This window comes from Syngnathoides biaculeatus, chromosome 3, assembly GCF_019802595.1.
Source record: "Syngnathoides biaculeatus isolate LvHL_M chromosome 3, ASM1980259v1, whole genome shotgun sequence".
NCBI lineage: Eukaryota > Metazoa > Chordata > Actinopteri > Syngnathiformes > Syngnathidae > Syngnathoides > Syngnathoides biaculeatus.
Genome location: NC_084642.1, coordinates 35,145,017 through 35,167,008, shown reverse-complemented (window position 1 = coordinate 35,167,008; position 21,992 = coordinate 35,145,017). Strand labels below are relative to the sequence as shown.

The 21,992-nt window shown below is 40.9% G+C and overlaps 1 protein-coding gene across 5 annotated transcripts in view; it reads right to left on the bottom strand.

Moving 5' to 3' along the window:
- efl1 (elongation factor like GTPase 1) overlaps positions 1–21,992 on the bottom strand; it is a 75,987-nt gene that overhangs the window by 16,299 nt on the left and 37,696 nt on the right. For all 5 annotated transcript variants that reach the window (XM_061815561.1, XM_061815563.1, XM_061815565.1 and 2 more), the window contains 6 exons: positions 17,318–17,417; positions 14,205–14,356; positions 12,971–13,125; positions 5,969–6,104; positions 5,431–5,562; positions 5,189–5,336 (listed from right to left, as the gene is read on the bottom strand). In XM_061815561.1, the coding sequence (XP_061671545.1) occupies positions 5,189–5,336; positions 5,431–5,562; positions 5,969–6,104; positions 12,971–13,125; positions 14,205–14,356; positions 17,318–17,417 (823 nt within the window). The remainder of the gene's footprint in view (positions 1–5,188; positions 5,337–5,430; positions 5,563–5,968; positions 6,105–12,970; positions 13,126–14,204; positions 14,357–17,317; positions 17,418–21,992) is intronic.

Genomic DNA, 21,992 nt, shown 5'->3' with positions numbered 1-21,992 from the left:
ATTCAGAAAAGACTGGAAGGATCAAAGGATGTGGGTGCAATGTGAATGTGGGTTAGATACTTAGTCGTGGAGCGATTGCACTGTATGGTGGATGGTGAGGGCAAAGACGATACATCAGAGGGAATTGTGCCGAGAAACTCCACCAGTGATGATTTTGAATGCAAGTTCCATCTATTCACCCCACAAATCTACGATCTCTTAACAACAAAGTGGATGAGCTTCATCACCTCACAAACACCTGTAAAGACTTTCCAAATTAAGCCGCCCTCTACTTCACAGAGACTTGGCTTTGTGAACGCATCCCTGATGGCACCTTACTACTGCCAGTCTACCACCTATACCTACCAGACTGTGACACAGAGTGACAGGGGAAAACAAAAGATTGCAGGATATGCTCATACATCAATGAAAAATGGTGTCCTGATGTCCCAGAGCTGACAACACACTGCATACTTGGAATATGTGGTTTTGAACATTCTACTTGCTGCGTGTGTTTGTCCTATTTGCCCGTGTTTACACCCCATCACCAGGCTAACATGAAACTGCTCTGCAAATGCTGGTTGACCAAGTGAACGAAAACAAAAGGACCCAGATTTGCCGCTGATTATTCTTGGGGAGTTTAAAAAAGCAAAATTCAACCACTACTCCCTAAATCCAAGCAGTACATTGGCTTTCCAGGAAAAACAACATTTTAGAGTCTAAAATGCAGCTTGCGCCTCTTATCCCTCATTTCATCCGGTTTTTGTGAAGGCAACGAAAACATATCAAAGTTCTGGCTTCTGGCACTTTGCTTGAGTTTCTTCCAGTATTGCATGTGCGCTTTGTTTGCATTTATTTTATGGTTGTTCCGGGTATTTTGAAGCAAGCGCAGTGTGTGTGGGCGTGCGCATCAGTGGGTGAGTGAGACAGGACTGTGCAGGGCTGTGCAGCAGGAGGGTGAGAAGGGGAAAAAAAAGCATGATGGCGATCGGGGAAGAGCAGCTTTATTGTTCCTACCACCCAGCTCAGGTGTGCAACAAGAGAAGGGAGTTAACGACTAGGTGGAAATCTCGGCCCCGACCACAGCCAGGTGACCATATGAGGAAAGGTGAAAGTGGTATTTTCGCAAAATTGGCTACACACTAATATTGATCTGTAATTTCCAAAAAGGACCAAACTTTGGAGTCACTAGTTAGTCAAAATTCATACAGAAATGCAGATGCATTTTTAAAAATAAATAATGATTCATCCGGACTAATGCATTGTGTTCATTAGCTTGGAACATTGCAAGGTCCAAAAAGATACACAATGAAGGAGAATTTATTTAAAAACAGGCCTTGTTGATGTTGCTGAAATATTGTGTCATGAAAACACAAATCTTAAAGGGCCACTGACACGTAAAACTTATTTTTTTAGTATGTTGTAAAAAAAAAAAGAAAATCAGCTGGAATGGACCCATCCATTTGTTCACAGCACATCAGAATGTTGCTGTATATGGATTTTTGCATCTCCCGCCATGAAAATCCAAACGACGTGTAGTTGCCAAACTCGAACAAATGTTATTTCCAACGAATGTTCCAGGAAGGCAGTGTGGATGTTAGCCTCGCTGGCGGCCTGTCGTTAGCTTCCATGCCGGCCTGTCGTTAGCCTCTGTGGCGGCTCCCGTGCAGGGAGGAGAAAGGAGCCCCAACGCCCCACCCCTCCCACCGGCCACTCCTAACGTACTTACGTCGCCTGGCATGGATCCTACTGAGTACGCTACATACACAAGTCTTATAAAAGAGTTAGGAAATTGAATAATTATGGGCCAGTCATTTTGAATATTTGCTCGGGTTCTTCATCCTCCTCGTCCGTCTGTCGGGGAGTCTGTTGTTAGTTAGAAGGGATCTGCTACATGTTATTAGGGATGCTTTTGGGCCTATTGACAGCTTTGATGAATATACGAACATTATATTATCCTACATCAGATTCTGTGAAGATGTGTGTGTATCAACAAAGACATTTTCCATTTTCAATAACAATAAGCCATGGTTGACTCCCAGGCTAAAGAGGACACCTGCCCATGTGGAGCAGAAAAGACAGAACACCAGCATTGTGATTTTTTATTCTTCAGGATAGTCAAAATAGTCGATTTAAACAATACACTGCTAACAAGAGCCATACGAAACATGCACTGCATTTCCGTTCTTAGCAAACTTAGATCCACTGTGGTTTGATTTCGTTTTCCTTCACTGCTGGTAGCACCTCTGTCTTTCTTTGAGCCAAGGCTCAACATTAACGATTGCCCGACTTACCCGAAAAGCATCTTTGGGCAAGTAAATGTACGGTACGATTGCCCGACTGGGCAAGTGGAAATTTTCAGAGAAATATCGTAATATCGCATTTATTAAAAAATTGTGTCCGAGTCCATAGTTTTTATCATTCACGGCCGACATCACGTGAAACAACGTGATGACAACAGCTTAACATGCAAGTTTCTGATTCGCTGGAGCTTGCCTGAAAAAGCCAATGAGCTGCCTTCTTCTACGGCGTAATGGCAGCCTCGTGCTTTGGTCAAAAATAGTTTAGTATTAGTTATTGTAGAATATAGACTAGATCAGAGGTGCTCAATGCGTCAATCGTGATCGACTGGGCAATTCTGGTCGATCGAGACAGCGTGCCGGAAAAAAAAAATACGTCAGCCATATTTACGCTAGTCAACGAGTTCCCCATATTTTAAGCCCTTGCAGGCAAAAGAGTGACATGAAGACCAAAGAAAAGATTGATGGATGTTGTGAGGGAGGACATGAGGACGGTGGGTGTTAGAGAGGAGGATGCACGAGACACGCTGTGGCGACCCCTAATCGGGATAAGCTGAAAGTAAAGAAATCTTATCAAACATGAGTATGGATGCTGGAGCAAAGAAGAAGACAAAAACGTATCACTTTCACTCGGAGAGGGTGGTGGACTTTTTTTTTTTTCTTCACAAATTCATTCTGGAAGCGCTTTTGTATCACCTGCCAGTGAAATTAAATGGGTAGCACCATTTTCAAACTGTTTATGGATAATACGACACAGACATTCCGCCGAAAAGCAATCTGAGAATGAGAAAAGTGGACGAACTAAAATCTCAACTGGCCGCACAGCAGTCACATTTCACACAATATAGTTCAACAGTGAAAGCCGCCACAGAAACATCGTTCTGGATTTATCACATCACCGTTAATAACAAGAAGTCCTTCCAAGATGGAGATGGGAAAAGAAGCATAGCTGACTCATTGTTCCGATCTTTTAAAAATAAGTCGGAAATATTAGCTTCAATAAAAGCTCTATAGCTGTAAAGGAGTACAATTGCACGGTGCTGTGAAGCCATGGCAAGGACATCGCAGATTGTAAGCTTGTCTCACTGCAGTTGGACGAATCTACTGACGTGAGTGACAGCCCATATGTGCATTTTCATTTGTATGGTGTTTAGTGATCATCAACGTGAACTCAGAAAACAAAAAATGTTCATAGTTAAGTGTGTTGTGTTATACAATATTGGTTCATGCGGTTATGCAACGCACACAAACATACATTTACACATAAAGAATCCTCACGATACTTTAAAATAAATGTGTTTTGCATTTTTGTAGTGGATAGATCTTTGTGACTTGGTCATTCTATTTCATCATTGGTCATTCTAAAAAATAAATAAATAAAAACTCAACCCCTCCGTCAATCGCGAAATTTCTGGCCACGCCTGGACTAGATAGATAGTAGTATAGAATAGTAATAGTTGAACATCGGAAAACAATCAAGGAAAATCTGAGGTAAGAAAGTCCGACATAGTTATTACATTTTTTTTATACAAGTGATAAGTGCTGTGATTGATGATATTTTGACACAATTAATCATGAGTATATATTGTGATGAAACGACGACACACAAAAGGGAAAAACGCCTGACATATTGTTGAAGGCTGCATCCTGTCAGTGTTGTAAATAAATCCACATGTTTGGAATTAGACACTGATTGGCAATTCACAGTTTCTATTGAGTTGTGCTGAGGAAGATGACTTGCTAGATTTCCTGATCAATAAAAATATTTAGTATTTTATTCACTTGTCATTTGCCAAAAGTCATTATTTAGTCATTTTATTTATTATCCATTTGTTATTGTGCCAACCTTTTGCCATATTTTTGTAATTCACTAGTCATTTGTTAAAACTCATTTAGTATTTAGCCATTTTATTTGTTAGTCATTTGTTATTGTCCCAAACTTTTACCATATTTTTGTTTCTGTTTTTATTATTTTATTTATTTTTGTCACAAGAATGCAATAAATGATAACAAAACCTAATAATATATTTTATATGATGTAGGGATTATCAACAGTTGCTATAAAAGCATATGATATTTGTTGAAAGCTACGGCAAATGAGATTTTGATTCACTTGCCCGAAAGGGCAAGTAGCTGCAAAAGTTAATGTTGAGCCCTGCTTTGGGCCCATGGCAAAGAAAATATTGGAAAAATAATAAACGATCTTGAGAAGCACTCATGAAGGTGCATGCTCATGCTATGACCGCACACTCGCCTGCAATGAGCGCACACTGGCTGCAACATTAGTGACTGCTTGACTTGAAGTCGGCAGTGGCTCATCTCGGCACAGCCCCATGTGCGTTCGCCATCACGCCACTTAAGTCAGCTACCCAGTCAACAATTTATATATTAAATTATATATTGTATTAATATTTTCGCACATGATTTGGTTGAAAACCGATTTGTACCTATCAAATAATGCAAACTAAATCCAAGACACATTCAAAAAGTTTCTTCCCTTGTTCCATTAACTTCCTAAACAATTGACTTTCAATTTAATTGTAACAGCTGCCATTCAAGCTGGGTTGCCATTACCCATTAACATCAGTCCCACAGGCCAAAAATGCCTGACTGGTCTTCTTTAACTTGACAGCATCCCTTGCTGCTAGCGTCCACCAAAGAGCTTGGGGATGGCCGTCACAACGGGTACTTAGCACATGACAATCACAGCTTCGGTCAAATGCCTCACCAATAGAGGACCTCCAGTCCAACAAACTCAAGTTCTTATAGATGAGCTATTTTATAATTATATTCAGAAAAAGACGCCATGGAAAGACAATGGCTACAATCTAAATTCTTATTAATTTTAGATAAGGCAGATGTCAATGAATAGTACTTTTCTGATGACACAGAGAAAGTCTCAAGCTGACCTGTCTTTGAGGTCATCCAGGCAGCGTTGGAGATGAACCTCTCCAGCAGTGACCAATACATGTTCCCCTGTCTCCTGGATGAGAACCTCAGCACAGGGGTCTGCTTGATTCAACAGACGCATCCCACGCACCAGTTTTGGCATCTCACCTGATGCAGAAAGGGAAGGAAAGTGTTATCCATGAATAAAAACTATGGTATATATTTTAAAATATAGGTAAATTGTGGACTTTCAAAGACCTACTTGGGTGTTTTGGTTCTACAGCAACTCGTACAATGGGTGATGCTTCAAAATTGAGTGGGGTGAAAGGTGGGCAAGCAGGAGTTGTTGAAATAGTGGCTGATTTCAAAATAAACTCTTCCAGACCTTGAATACCTATAAATATATGGAAAAAATTAATAAACAAAAACATTTAAAAAAAACAAAACAAAATTCTGCACCACTGACCAATCTGCTATCGCAATCACAATATTGTAAAAAGAAAAAGGACTAAAAATCTTTTTTGTAGTCTGATAACAGACCAATGTAAAACTGTTCATTTGATTAGATAGAACTATTATTATTTTTTGGTTTATCTTGGAGAATGGTTGAAATCATTTAAAATTCAATTTTCCCTATATTTCCTGTGACTGTACGTTTTTGTTACATTATTTACTACTTATTTGTAGCACATGTAATTATAGACCCTTAGACCATTCAGTGTGAAATTAGTGATTATTTACACAAGGATCATGAAACAACTAATAAAAAGTAATGTAAATGTCTCATATACTGTACCTACCGAGTACATTGCCAGAGGGCACTTGTTCAAGCTCTTCTAACTCTCGGCCCATAATCAGGTAGACGTTTTCAATGGAACAACAGGACAGATGAGGGACCTCTGGGAAAGTGTCAGAAGCACTGCATTGCTCAGGCAGCTGGCAGGTAAAAGAGGGGACAGGTATACAAACATGAGATGCCACGCAAAAACACAGTTGCAATTTTTAGGTTTTGGCAGGTTATTCACCCTTATACACAAGCCTCATTGTGTCATTTAAAAAAAAAAAGCGAATGGGCTCAAGGCATACAGATTTGGCGGAATTAAAATGATTTTTGAATTTCTTTTTGTCAAAGTTATGTCAAACAGCACTATTCCACACTTGAGACTACTACATTACATTCTGGTGATTTTAATAAGGGACCTCACTTACCAAACAATCTGCTGTATTCTTACTAAAAGTACAGTGGCACCTCGGTTTTCGAACATCTCTGTTTTCGTACAAATTGGTTTTCGAACGAAAATTTCGATATTTTTTTGCTTTGGTTTTTGAACGAAAATTGGTATTTGAATCCCCCGACCAGCTGACCCACAAGGATTTGTTATTGTGAATTCGAAAGAACCCCCAAAAAATATGCAAAAGACGGAACGTGCGCGACACAACCAGTTGACCCACAAACTCCTCTGCACCCGGACTTTTTTTCTTCCAATTAAGCAATATTAACCCCTAATCATGGCTGCAAAGAAGGCAAGTGGAACTGCTGGTGCTGCAAAAAGGAAAGTGGTGCGTAAAACTATTGACTTCAAGAAGGATTTGATGACATGCACCTAAAATGAAAATTTCAGACCCCTCCACGATTTCAAAGTGGGAGAACTTGCAAAATCGCAGGGTGTTCAAATACTTATTTTCCTCACTGCATCATCGATCATTTTACACTTGAAACATTGTAAGTCCTGGAATGTACATGTCATGGAAACAAGTCCCAACACTGGAAAAATTAGTCCCTGCAATTTATGTGGCTGCGGATGTGGCAGCCCTCTTCATCAGTGGTTGCCCTGCCTGAGGGCCTGACGTGCAGGAGCCATATCTCTTAATAACTCACTTAGCAAACGCAACTCACTGTACATACTTTGTTACTAATTACATCCGAGCATATATTGTGGATAATCAATCAAACAAACAAACGAGCAAACAAAGAAATACACACTCACCGAGAGTCCTGATTTCTCTGATTGATCCTCCTCTGTTGAAAGTTTGAGTTGTTCAACTTTCGAAACATATTTTCCATAAGGAAAACGAGTTTAATCCGTTTCCAACCTCAAAATACTAAATTACAATTCCTATTTATGTAAAAACACATACACCCGGCATTTAATAAATAAAAATGCACAAACGTAAAGCAACTTAAAGGAATAGTCCGCTGAACAATGAAAAGCTTAATCTGATAGGTCATGTCATATGTACTGTCCCTTGAAAATTTGAGGTTAATCCGATATCATTTAATAGTGTTATCGCCAATTACGAATTTTCATGGGCGCCGCCCTTTTGGTGTGTCAAATGACTAAAAAACAGGAAGTGATGTCTCATGTGCGCCTCCTTTGTGCAAACACAATCATGGACAGCACTGATTTCTCGGATTTATCCTCACCTGCTGAAGAAATAGCATTATCGGTTGATCGGGAAGATGGAGGAATACATCCAAACAGATTTGAACCTGTGGCTGTAAATATTGGTGAATATTTGGATTTTCAGACGGGAATGACACAAAATCTGACTAGCTAAGTAACCAAAGGCGCAGAATGGTCGAATGTTGATCGTGTCAGAATAATAATTATGAAAAGTTTTGACAAAGGTTGCTCAAAGAAAAAAACAAGAGTTTTAGAGAAGTTTTCAACAAGAATGGACAGCCTTTGTGGAGAGGGAAGGTTCTGCTGTGTGTTTAAATTGGTATGATAATGCTTTGGAAATGTCTTTTGTTCAACTTGGGAATTGTGTCTTTTTTGCATCTTTCATGGTTCTTCTAAATATTGACATTTGCTTATACTGAAAATGTTTACAGGAGTAGCCATAATCTAGTCTAGTTTAGCCAAATCCACTATCCGTAAAACACCATAATTAGCCAGGTGATTCTTGGCACCCTCTGCACCAAAGCTTGTCGCACCCAGGATTCTTTACATACTGTACTGCTCTCGAGATCCTCTATGTACTGCTGTACATAGAGGGTCTTTGGCCACCAGGAAATGAGGGCTGTCATGACCAGAAGATGAAGCTGCACCCAAAATGCACGACTCATAAGACCAGGTATAGTTCGGGACATATCTTTATTCAATCCACAGTCGGTACACGGGAAGGCAGTCCAACGAGGCAGCAGTAACAGAATCAGCAGGCGTAAGAGGAAGGTTGAGAACGAAGCAGGGTTCGGTACATGGAATAACAAGGACGTAGACGAAGGGCTGTAGGAACGTGACATGAGTCCAACGATCTGGCAAAGAACAGACTGCGTGGCAATATACAGTGAAGAAAACAAGTATTTGAACAACCTGCTGTATTGCAAGTTCTTCCACTTATAAATCATGGAGAGGTCTAAAATTTTCATTGTAGGTGCCTGTCTACTGTAAGAGAGAATCTAAAAAGAAAAATCCAGAAATCACAATGTATGATTTTTTTTAAACGATTTATTTGTGTGATACAGCTGCAAATAAGTATTTCAACACCTGAGAAAATCAATGTTAATATTTGGTACAGTAGCCTTTGTTTGAAATTACAGGTCAAACGTTTCCTGTCGGTGTTCACCGGGTTTGCACACACTGCAGGAGGGATTTTGGCCCACTCCTCCACACAGATCTTCTCTATGTGAAACAGATTTTGGGGCTGTCGCTGAGAAACACAGAGTTTCAGCTCCCTCCAAAGATTTTCTATTGGGTTTAGGTGCAGAGACTGGCTCGGCCACACCAGAACCTTGATATGCTTCTTAAGGAGCCACTCCTTGGTTTTCCTGGCTGTGTGCTTCGGGTCATTGCCATGTTGAATGACCCAGTCATGACCCATCTTAAATGCTCTGGCAGAGTGTAGGAATAATTGTGATCATAATTATCATACATCTGCTTCCAATAAAGAAATGCTTTGCTCTGGTCTAGATAACGTGGCAGCCTCCTAGCAGGAGATAGCGAGAACAAAAGCATCTAATCATCAGAACTGTTACAACTGCTGCCTGTTAAAGAAATGATGACCACACATGTATTCAGCAATCTTCCACACATGCACACGCACATGAACAAACATGAACACCTTGTTTCAAACTGTTTTGCTTGTCGTCTCCTTTTTGTAACATCCATATAAATAAGGGGCGTCTTAAAACTAAATAAATAGAGCTGCTGAGGAGAGGATAATCAGAGAGTGCGGTGGTGAATTGTACAACACAGTTCCTCTCCTATCTCCTCGCGAGACTTGAACTGGTGTCTATGCTTCCTTTTTTGTCCCGTTTAATGAATGTCTGATTGGTGAACCTCACAAAGAGGGAAAGAGGTTGTTCCCAAAAATCTCATAATATATGGCCCGGTCATCCTCTCCTGAATACAGTGGGGTCGTTCTGTCCCATGGGCAGAAAAACACCCCCAAACCATGATGCTACCACCCCCATGCTTCACAGTCGGGATGGTGTTTTTTGGGATGGAACTCATCATTTGTCTTCCGCAAAACATGGTGAGTGGAATTATGACCAAAAAGTTCAATTTTGGTCTCATCTGACCACAAAACCTTCTCCCAATACTCTGTATCATCCAAATGGTGATTGGGAAACTTAAAACGGGCCTTGACATATGCTGGTTTAAGCAGTGGAACCTTCTGTGCCATGCATGATTTCAAACTATGATGTCTTAGTGTATTTCCAACAGTCACCTTGGAAACAGTGGTACCAGCTCTTTTCAGGTCATTGACCAAGTCCTGTCGTGTAGTCCTGGGCTGATTCCTCACCTTTCTAAGAATCATTGACACCCACGAGGTGATATCTTGCATGGGGCTCCACTCCGATTGAGATTGGCTGTCATGTTTAGCTTCTTCCATTTTCTAATGATTGCTCCAACCGTGGACCTTTTTTCACCAAGCTGCTTAGCAACTTCTCCGTAGCCCTTTGCAGACGTGTGGAGTTGTACAATTTTGTTTCTGGTGTCTTTGAACAGCTCTTGGTCATGGCTATGTTACAAGTTTGAGTCTTATTGATTGTATGGGGTGGACAGGTGTCTTCATGCAGCTCACGACTTCACACAGATGCATCTGATTCAGGATATTACATAGAGTGGAGGTGGACTAACGGGTCTTTGAGGGTCAGAATTCTATCTGATAGACAGGTGTTCAAATACTTATTTGCAGCCATATCACACAGATAAATCGTTTAAAAAAAATCATACATTGTGATTACAGTTTTTTTGTTGTTAGATTATCTCTCTCACAGTGGACATGCACGTCCGATAAAATCCATGATTTCTAAATGGGAGAACTTGCAAGATAGCAGGGTGTTAAAATTATTTTCTTCACTGTATGTACGTGAGTCGCAATCACTCAGACAACACGCAGGTGCACGCATGTACCAATTGGAGCAGGTGCGTGCTCCATCTGGGACAGACACACCCATGACAGTACCCACCCCCTAACGGCCCTTGATGCCCCAGGAGCCTCAGGATGCGATCCAAGGAAGGCCCTAATGAGGGAGGAGTCGACCAGGAACCGAGAAGGGATCCAAGTAGTTGTAGTCTTCCAAGTCCACTAGCGAAAAAGTGTGCCATTTTGGAAAATCGGTCAATTACCGTAACAACTGTGGTGTGATCCCGTGACACCGGTAGCCCCGTCATAAATTCTAGCGAGATATGAGACCACGGACGACGTGGCATAGATAGTGGGTGTAATTCCCCAGCGGGGTGCTGCCGGGAGGGCTTATGTGCAGTACACGTAGAACAGGCATTGACGTACTCCCTGACGTCTTAGTATTCGGTCAACAAAAGCGTTGTTCTAGCACGGACTGCGTCTTGGCTCAGCCTGGGTGACGTACGATGCAGTTGGTGTGGGCACAGTCAATTACACAACCCCATAGCAGAGGGACAACGGACAGCTTGCCTTAGGGGCATCCTTCTGGGCTGCGAGAATCCCTAAGTGTGTCGTTCACTGCTGTTTCTATTTCCCAGGTAAATGATGATATAAAACATACTTTGGGGAGGATGGGCGCTGGTTCAGAATATTTTCTCGCTATCGTGAACTTGCAACAGCGCATCTTGTGTGCCATTCTTTGATCCAGGTTGATAGGACACCACGAAACGAAATCGCATGAAGAAAAGAGCCCAACTGGCTTGCCTGGCATTAAGTCGTTTGGCGGATTTCAGGTGTTCAAAATTTTTGTGGTCTGTATATACCACAAGAGGAACCTGAGCCCCCTCCAACAAGTGTCTCCATTTTGTCAACGCTGTTTTGACTGCTAAAAACTCCTGGTCTTCAATATCGTAATTACGTTCTGCAGCGGTCAATTTTTTAGATAGGAAGGAGCAGGGGTGTATCCTCGTCGTTTGGACTTCTCTGTGATAGTACCACTCCTTTACCTGAATCTGACGCATCCACCTCCACAATTAATTGCAGGTTGGAGTCCGGCAAGATGAGGATACAGTAGGAGCGGAGACAAAGCTGGCCTTGAGTTTGCAGAAGGCCCCCTGGCAACTTGGGTTCCACTCGAACGAACTGTGGGCTGCAGTGAGTGCATGTAACGCTGCGATAGCGCTAAAGTTCCAAATTAATTTTCTGTTAAAGTTTGCAAACCCAATAAATCTCTGAACCTCCTTGCGAGAGCTGGGCGTGGGTCAACGGAGAACGGCCTCCACCTTGCGGGTATCCAAGCGGACCTAGCCCTCCGCTAAGATGAACCCCAAAAACGACAGAGATTTAGTGGAACTTGCATTTCTCTGCTTTGACATACAGACTGTGAGACAGCAGCTGCTGCGTTTGGAGAGAAGATCAGGATGTCATTGTGCATGTCCAAAGTGCATCACTAAAAAGTCGTAATGCCCAGTGGGCGTGTTGAATGACTGGAAATGCAGCTCACATTGAGTGAAGAAGGGCTTGATATTGCCCGAGTCCTCTGAAAACTGTTCCGGACAGGAGAGCGGTGAGCAGACAACCCTCTAAGCGTCAGGAACCGACAAAGGGGCTGGCTCGGGAGTACGAGGGACTGCCGTGACAGCTGCTGGATCCAGACTGGCATCGACTCCACTGGAAAAGGATGCGGGTAAAGATTCCAGCCGGGTCATTAGCTCCTGCAGCTGGCGAGCAATCATCTGGAGGACTCCTTTGTGTTGAGCGAGACGTCGACCTTGGACCTGGAGGGCGTTCTGCACCGGATCAGAGTCAGCTGGGTCCATTTTTTTGGCAGATCGTTCTGTCATGACCAGGACAGAAGGCTGAACCCAAAATGCACGACTCACAAGACCAGGTACAGTTTGGGAGATGTCTTTATTCAATCCACAGTCGGTACACGGGCAGGCAGTCCAACGAGGCAGCAGTAACAGAATCAGTGGGCAAAAGATGAAGGTCGAGAACGAAGGCCGGGATCGGTACACGGAATAACAAAGACGTAGACGAAGGGTTGCAGGAATGTGACATGAGTCCAACGATCTGGCAAAGACCAGACCGCATGTATGGCAATATATATATATGTGAGCCGGAATCACTAAGCCGAGACACAGGTGCGCGCATCTGCTGATTTGAGCAGGGGACAGACACACCCATGACAGAGGGCCATGTTTTTGTTGCACTGCAATGAAGTCTGCCTCTGCGCCTCTCTCTCTCTCTCTCCTCTCTCTCTCTCTCGCTCTCTCTCTCTCTCTCTCTCTCTCTCTCTCTCTCTCTCCTCTCTCTCTCTCTCTCTCTCTCTCTCTCTCTCTCTCTCTCACTCTCTCTCTCTCTCTCTCTCTCTCTCTCATGCATGCACACACTTCTTTTTTGTTAATGTGACCAATATTACTATTTTATGAGAACATTTTGTTTACCATGCTCAGGCCCTGGGCAGGATCATACTTTGGTCCAAGTATGAATATTCTTTGGCCTCTCTTCATCACCCCGCTGTACACCCTTGCGAAGGCAATGAAGGTCTCACTTTGCTCCTCTTCCTTGGATTCTTTCGGCACTTGATTTTCCATATCATCTGCCAAAAATGAAAAAAAAAAACATACACTCAATGTGTTGGTTGGAGAGAATCCATTCCTTTAAGTGAGCAGTTGATATTTCAATCCATAATTATTTTTCACAACCCAACCAGGGACAAGTGAATTTCGTCCACAGCAGAGCTAGTTTTCTGAATTCACACCAGTTCAAAATAAATGCACAAGAAATACAAAAGAATGCAAATGAAAAAGAAATAAACTTCTAAATTCAACTAAAAGAGGAATAAGGGTAAGAGTCAAACCATTCTCAGGTTGCCGCAGGTCGAACTTTACACTTAAAATATCAGTGTACGATCCCTGACCTATGTATAACAACACAGCATCTCAAAGCCATTAATTAAGTACATTCCACAGTCTAGCTATTGAAATTTATGGATTTGCTTCAAACAGCTAATGGATGCGGTGCCAAGTCTTCAAAGCAAAAATTGTCTACTTTGACAAGTATACCCCATGTTTTGTTTGCTTATTGTTTAGTGCAGGACTGAATGCAGTAAATGTATTCTTTTGTGGTGCTAAGTTATTTATATTGAACAAAAAAGTAATAAAATGTTAATAAAACTTAATGACTTGATCAATTCTGTAAATTTGCAATCTCTTAATAAAACTGTACACCAAGCTTTCATACATTGACAAAATTGAGGTACCCTTCTGTGAATGAAATAACTACAAGAACTAAAACCCATTGTAAACCTACCCAATAAAATGCACACAATCTACTCAAGTGCCTAGTTTTCTTATTGGAATTAGACTGCTTTGTCGTACAACCTACACTTACGGTCAACAGAAATTAAACATTGAAAGATATCTGATGACTTATATTGGTGGTAACGTACAACTATGCTATTCAGTTAGAATGACAGTCATCTGAGAAAACATTTCCAACTTAGACGGAACCCCAGTATTTCAACATATACCACATTAATTAAAAAAAAAAAGAGAAAAAAACTTACCTGCTAAAACAAAAAATAGCATTGAAATGACGATACATATGAAAAATTGCATAGAATGAATGAAAAAAAAGACCTGAGAGGTGAAAAGGTGGATAAGGCATCTAACTTGCCTTTGCTGAGTTCTCCCATCTGAATATTCAATTGATTATTCCCTGCGTGGTTTTTATGTCCTACCGCTGCTGTCTGTTCAGTTGCCATCCTTTCAGCATGCCTTTGCCGTGTGAGTTCCCTGCGCTGGGCAATCTCTGCTTGAGTCAAAGGTCTACGTTTAGGAACACACACAGTATACAAAGCCACGTAAAACTCGAGTAAAGTCATGTCATTGTTATGGCTTTCATCATGCCTATGCCGTGCGAGTTCCCTTCGCGAGCGAATCTCTGCTTGACTGAAAGGTCTACATTAAGAAACAATCAACAGTATACAAAGCCATATAAAACATCAGTTTTGTCATTGTAATGTTTATTGCAATCAGATTTATAAATGGCTTTTCCAATAATACTAAGTCTTGACTGGATTTACCCAAATTACATATTGTTCTCTTTTTTTCGCTTATTTGTTAGATAGCAATGTTTTGCATCTGCAGCTTTGGATAAATCAGTGAGTAAGTACTCCCAAGTCATAAACAGATGAGGACAGGAATTTGAACACCGGTTTTGTGACTTTGATCAGCTTGAACCAAGTCTGTCATGCATTACAAATCCGTTCATGCAAGTGGACATGACACCCACTGCTGAGTAGCTCGGTGCTTTGTTCAACTTGGATGTTGGACAGGTAGAGGTAGAAATCCCAACCCTTCAAAACCCCTTCATACTATCGGTGCGCAAGAAATAGCCCTCACCCTCAAAAGGTTGGTGAACTCTGGTATAAACAAACAACAATCGTATTCACATTAAAGGAAGACTCTCCCCAAAATTCACATGTACAATAAACCCTCCAATGTGAAGTAATATTATTATTACATATATTTTGGACATTAATTGAAAAAAACATTGAAAATATAGAATATTTTTTTAAATCCAAGCAAAATCTGGATGTGTGCCAGCTTTCACAGCCAAACGCGGAAGAAACATCCTTGACTCTGCCCCTGACGTCGCCGGTGCTGAGCATGACAGACCATTCGTTCTAGCTAAGCCAAGATGCCGACGTGTTGTGCAACAAAACTGAGAAAACACACCCAAATTTCTCCTTCTTTAGCCTCCCATGTGGCTGTCACAGTTGAGGCTCGTTCACCAGCAGGGAAAATTTGCACACATCTAATCATTACTCGGTATTAGCTGCTTAGTTATAGCCTCTCGTGCTAATACTGTAGCAGCTACAACATATTTTATGAGGCGGCACGGTGGCGCAACTGTTCAATCCCGGACTTCCGTGTGGGGAGTTTGCATGTTCTCCCAGTGTCTGAGTGTGTGTAAACGTGCCTCCTGCCCATTGACATGTGGAATAGGCTCCAGCATTCCTGTGACTATCGTGCAGCTAAGAAAATGGATGGATGGATATATACATGGAAGCAAACAACACTTCCCGGTTAGTATTTACGGAGATGCGCGCATGCAAACCCCCCTGCTCCCCCACACCCGCCGGTGGATCGCAAGAAGCTTTGCTGCTTGAAAAGTACAACATGGTGTTAAAAAAAAAAGTCTGGCCACGTGCTATATAGTCTGTGCATCGAAACCAACTCCTCAGAAAAGCATCAAATCTCTGCGGTCCATATAATGGGACTGTTATTGTTTGTTGTCAACACCACCCCCCTCCCAACACGTCGACTTCCACGTGTGTGTATTCTGGCTCAAACGCTTGAATATTGTTATTTTTATTTAGTTTGCTCAATGGCAGGAGTAGTAATAGCACGGACCATCGACCCCTTGTTATACTCGCTTTGTTGGCTCTGAGCACACAACACACCCTGGTTACTATTTACGGCGATGCGCCCCCGGCCGGTTGTTCTCGAGTGGCTGACTGCTTGAAAAGTACAATTTGGGGTAAAAAAAAAAAAAAAAAAAGTATTGCCACGCTTGCTGGATAATCTCTATATTGAAACCAACTCCTCAGAAAAGTATCAAATCTCTGTGGTCCATATAATAGGACTGTTATTGTTCATCGTTAGTGCCACGCCCCCTCTATAACACGTCAATTGTTGGATGTGTGTATTCTGGCTCAAGCCCCCAGGCTTGAACATTGTACGTCATGCTACTTTTATTTTGTTTGTAATTATTTTTTCACAAAAATTGTCCACAAAATGCGAGATAGTGGACGTTCTCCGTTCAATGAAACGTATCCACGAGCAATGAAGGATCAGAACAGGAAGCACTGCAGGCGTGGCAAAGGCTGATTGGCTGTCAGTTTTCCAGCCGGGCTCATTGGAATGTCTGAGCGAGAGAGGAATTTCGATAATAGTTTTACAATTTAGAGATGTTTTTTGGTGAAATCTGTGGATAACTCTGGCATTAAAAGAAACACTGAACCCTCATCTACTAACTTTTAATGTGTGCTCCCATTCCTTTTAGTTTCGACAAAGTCTTGTTTTAATACCTATGGGCAATTAAGAGTCTTCAGTTAACCCTTTATGCATGTTTTTGGAATACAGAGGAAGGGAGAGAACATAAAACTTAACCAACAAATAAAGCCAAAATTGCATTCTGGTTGACTTCGATGCTGCAACTTCAAATGACACACGTACTGGCATCGAACAGTTATTCCAATTTGACTGGCGTAAAATTCGATGTATTGAGCAGTCACACCTGCTAAATAAATAAAGCGTCTTTTTTCCACAAATAAACTTCCCATATTACGCTTGAAGCTACTGTGCTGATCCCTCTGGTGAGCATGCTTTAGCCTGACAGTGACAGTAGTGACAGTTGACTGACGTTAAGAAGACAGTAAGCATTATATAATACACAAAATAGATATACATAATTATGTTAAAAAATGTTTGCCCCCCTTCTGATTTTGAATTTTTTTTACATTTGTTACAGTTTACGGTTTTCCAATCAAACAATTTTCAATCACAAAACAAGAAAACACAAAATGCAATGATTTTTCTCCTTTAATAATAAAAACTGCAGTTTCTGTTTGCTTCTGTTGTATTTGACTTGTATTTAAATTTGTTTGACGATGGGAAACATTTAAGTGACAAATTAGGAACGTGGCAAACAATTTCACACCAGTCTGTATATAATGCCCGAGAAGAGAAAAAAAGCTTATATATGGCAATTTAAAGACTTACCTTTGTCTGTTCTGTGGCAAAGATTTTGTGTCCACAGCAAACATCTTGGACACAAAAACTATGACCGGAGCGTTTTCATTGCTTGAGCACTGGAGAAATGCTGAAAAATACCCAAAGGAAGCAAATCAAAAACAAAAATAATTACACATACAGTACAATAAGGGTTTGGTTTTGATAAGCCATGTTTAACAGGTAATGGATTTATTTAGGTACGCTTCTATTTCCTTGAGGGTCTTTTTTCCCCTCCATTGCCATTGGCATGAAGTTGTTTATCTACAATCCGGGTTGATGGCATTGAGTACATTTTTTTATTGTTATTATTTGGATCTTATGTGACTTGTGAAATTAGAAATGTATTTCAGTCCCATGTGTCACTGTTTGATAAGGAGCACTGAGTGAAAATGCTGACTGTTTCTCACTATAGCTAGCTAACTGCCAGCCTGCTTGCTCCTTACTTCTTATCACTTGTAATCAAAAGGTAGCATGTTAAAATTTGTGTTATGCTGATTAGTCTATAAGAGTGATTAATTTCATTTTATAGTTGTATGATGGCAAAAAAATGCATTAGCAACAATTATTACCCTCTTCAGTCATTAAAGTTGATGTCTTGTTTTAATTGTTAACCTTTGCTTATACTTACATTACAACAATATTAAAATGAGAAAACGTTCCATCAACAGATAAAGTTTTTACCATGGTAGCAGTTTGGGGTCGAGTACAATTCCCAAGAAAATTTTAATTTTCTTTATCATAGAACAGATTGTGGCAAAACATTGGGGTACAGTAGTGTTCAAAATAATAGCAGTTCAATGTGCCTAACTAGAATAATCCACATTTTCAGTATATTTTTTATTGCTCCATGTCAAGTTACCTGTTCAGTAGATTCTCCAAAACAAAAAAAAAACCCAAGACCTAGCATTCATGATATAGAAAATGGTCGTTCAACACACTGTTCATAAGAATGGCGTACTTTGATTAAAAGTTTGATTGGAGAAGGGAAACCTGATAAAGAGGTGCAAACATTCATAGTCTGCTCAGCAAAAATGATATCAAATGCCTTAAAATGTAGAGCAAAACCAGAGATATGTCGCAGGAAACGGAAGACAACCATCAAAATGAATTGCAGAATCACCAGAATGGCAAAGGCTCAGCCAATGATCAGCTCCAGGATGATCAAAGACAGTATGGAGTTACCTGTAAGCACTGTGACAGTGAAAAGATGTCTATGTGAAGCTCATCTATTTACAAGAATCCCCGCAAAGTCCCTCTGTTAAAAAAAGGAGGCTACAATTTGTCAAAGAACACTTCAACTGGCCTGAAGAGAACTGGAGGAACATTTTTAGGACTCATGAGAGTAAAATGGTTCTTTTTGGGTCCAGGGAGTACAGACAGTTTGTGAGATGACCCCTAAAGTTTGAATTCAAGCCAGAGTACACAGTGAAGACCATGACGCATGGTGGTGCAAGTATCATAATATGGGCATGTTTCTCCTACGATGGTGTTGGGCCCATTTATTGCATTCCAGGGATCATGGATTGGTTTGCATATGTCAAAATACTTGAAGAGGTCATGTTGGGTGTTTGGATGTTTCAACAAGACAATGGCCCCAAACACACTAGTAAACAAAAAGTCTTGGTTCCAAACCAACAAGTTTAATGTCAAGGAGTGGCCAGCCCAATCTCCGGACCATAATCCAATCGATAATTTGTGGGGTAACACAGAAATGCTGTTTCTGAAACAAAACCAAGAAATGTAAATGAATTGTGGAATGTCATTAAGGAATCCTGAAGTGGAATAAAAGCTGAAAGGTGCCACAAGTTTGAGTGCATGCCACACATACAGTGCCTTGTGAAAGAAATCAGCCCCGTGGAACTTTTTAACCTTTCGCCACATTTCAGGCTTCAAACATGAAGATATAAAATTTTCATTTGTTGTCAAAAATCAACAACAAGTGGGACACAATCCTGAAGTGGAACAAAATTTATTGGATATTTCATACTTTTTTAACATATAGAAACCCCAAAAGTGGGGCGTTCAATATTATTCGGCCCCTTTACTTTCAGTGCAGCAAACTCACTCCAAAAGTTCAGTGAGGATCTCTGAATGATCCAATGTTGACTGATGATGATAAATAGAATCCACCTGTGTAATCAAGTCTCCGTAGAAATGCACCTGCTCTGTGATAGTCTCGGGGTTCAGTTTAAAATGCTGTGGGAGGAAGATGGGATCATTGTTCATGATGCAATGCAGGAGGCACCTGAACTGGACCAAGTCATCAATGAGGAGTTCCACAGCGATGCACCTTGGGTCTTTTTCAGATTGGAGAGGAGTCAGATGCTTCTTTTGAAGGTTTGACCAAGGATGTGTAACGTAGTGGATAAACTCCACTATGCACAAACATTTGAGGCACAAATATTTAATGCAAAAAAAAAAAAAAAAAGTTTCTTCACAAAGTTGATGTTAAACAGTGTTAATTTTTTTAACACTGTAATACGTGCTATCAACAGTATTAATGAAATGTTATGCCATCATTGAGCATTTATTATGGTTGATTGAGGGATTCTGTTCTGACAATTAGAGGGACATGGACAAGCGTTTCCTGTGGCCTGTCCCGAGATATACATTACCACTATAACAGCACATGCACAAAGATTATTACTAATGATTGTTGTTCATGCATTTTTTTTTTAAAACAATACAAGTACAAACAGTAAAACTACAAATTTAGCAAAATAGAAATACAGATAATTCCCAATATGTTGAAAATCAGATTCAGCTTTAATAGCCAAGTGTGTAAAAAAATAAGGAATTTTTCTCCGGCAGTCGGTGCTGGCCTGGTACAACACATGGAACCACATAGCAACAAGAACAAACAAGAAGAGACATTTCTGTTTATAGGAACTATTCCTTATAAAATGTCCAAAATTTAAAATCTATATATAAAAGTGTGTTAACATCCCGCACTGTGTTTTTAAGTCAATTTTGGGTGTGCGCATTATACTTCAGGGAGCATGAAACACGGGAAATTACGATAATCTGGTTAGTCACATTCGATTGCTATTATTTTGAACACAACTGTATCGTACAGGTGGCCAACCTGTGGCTCTTTGCTTCCTTTCGTGTGGCTCTCGTGAAGGTACGAGAGCATATTTAAGCTCCCCTTAGGTGCATGCACGCGCACTTTGCTTAAGTTCATTATGGTAGTTGGCACTGAATGTTGCTTGAGTTGATAATCAGTGTGGGCGTTTTGCTTTAGTTTATTACCATTGTTATGCGTATTGTGACAACAAGCTCAGAGTGTCTGTGCATGTGTGTCAATGGATAAGTGAGACGGAACCCTGCAGCGTGTGCGCCGGAAGGGTGAGAAGGGAAAAAAAAAAGCGTGATGGCGACCGGGGAAAACTACCCAAAGATACTTCGCCATTCGCGGAAAAAGTTATCGCACTCCTTGTTAAATAATGACCTGTGGCTAATCACATTCTTTGGAAAGCTTAGTTCATTTTGAAGACCACACTCGAGCTTCATTACCTCCAGACCTGTTCAATCAAGAAATTACTTAAACAGAACCTGTCTGTCAAAATGAAGTCAAACCAACTGCCACAACAACTGGACAAACTGTAATACCCTCGGAAGTAGTCAAGGTTGAACCTTGTTGCCATTGCAATTTCAGTAGCAGCAACACAGAACATCACAAAAAACACAAGCTGCTGTCGGCCACAACTCACAACATTCACACCTTGAGACTAGATTTCCTCTGCTCCTATAACACTACACAACCCTGCTCCCCAATTAAAGGCATGTACTACTAATAACAGATATCACAATTTAATAAAATTAAACATTATGTTATAAAGAGTAGACCCTGAAACCGTCGGATTTATCTATTCTCTGATTTTATTTTTTTTTTTACAAATTTTTTTCATTGGGGTCGGGGGTGGGACTAGCCACTGTTTTTCGTGTAAAATGCTTATAGCCCTGCTTGTTCCTGAGCTGCACACCTACAGAACGTCACCCCCAACTGAATTTCCGTATTTTAAAAATTCTGTCAAGAACATTACCATGTAACAGTTATTGCACATAACAGGATAAAATATAATCTGCATACTGTTTAATTACAAAACATCCTTATCAATTCCATCCATCCATATTCTTAGCTCCTCATCCTCACGAGGGCCGCGGGAGTGCTGGAGCCTCTCCCAGCTGTCAACGGGCAGGAAGCGGGGTACCCCCTGAACTGGTTGGCAGCCAATCGCAGGGCACATCGAGACAAACAGCCGCACTCACAATCACACCTCGGGGCAATTTAGAGTATCCAATTAATGTTGCATGTTTTTGGGATGTGGAAGGAAACCTGAGTACCCGGAGAAAAAAAAAGGCATGGGGAGAACATACAAAATCCACACAGGCAGATCCGGGATTGAACCCAGAACCTCAAAACTGTGAGGCCAACGCTTTCCAGCTGAACCACCTTGCTGCGCTTACTCAGTCATTGAAATGGTAAATAAATTATGGCTTCAACATTTATTTCAATGTTTTTAGTTTAGCTAGTTTGCAATGGCAGACACAGTTGCAGCTTGGATCAAAGAATGAGATTTCAACCTGCGATCATCAAAAATATGTCAGGATTAAATGCTTTAACCAATTCTGTTTTCAGAAATCGAAAAATGAACAAAGC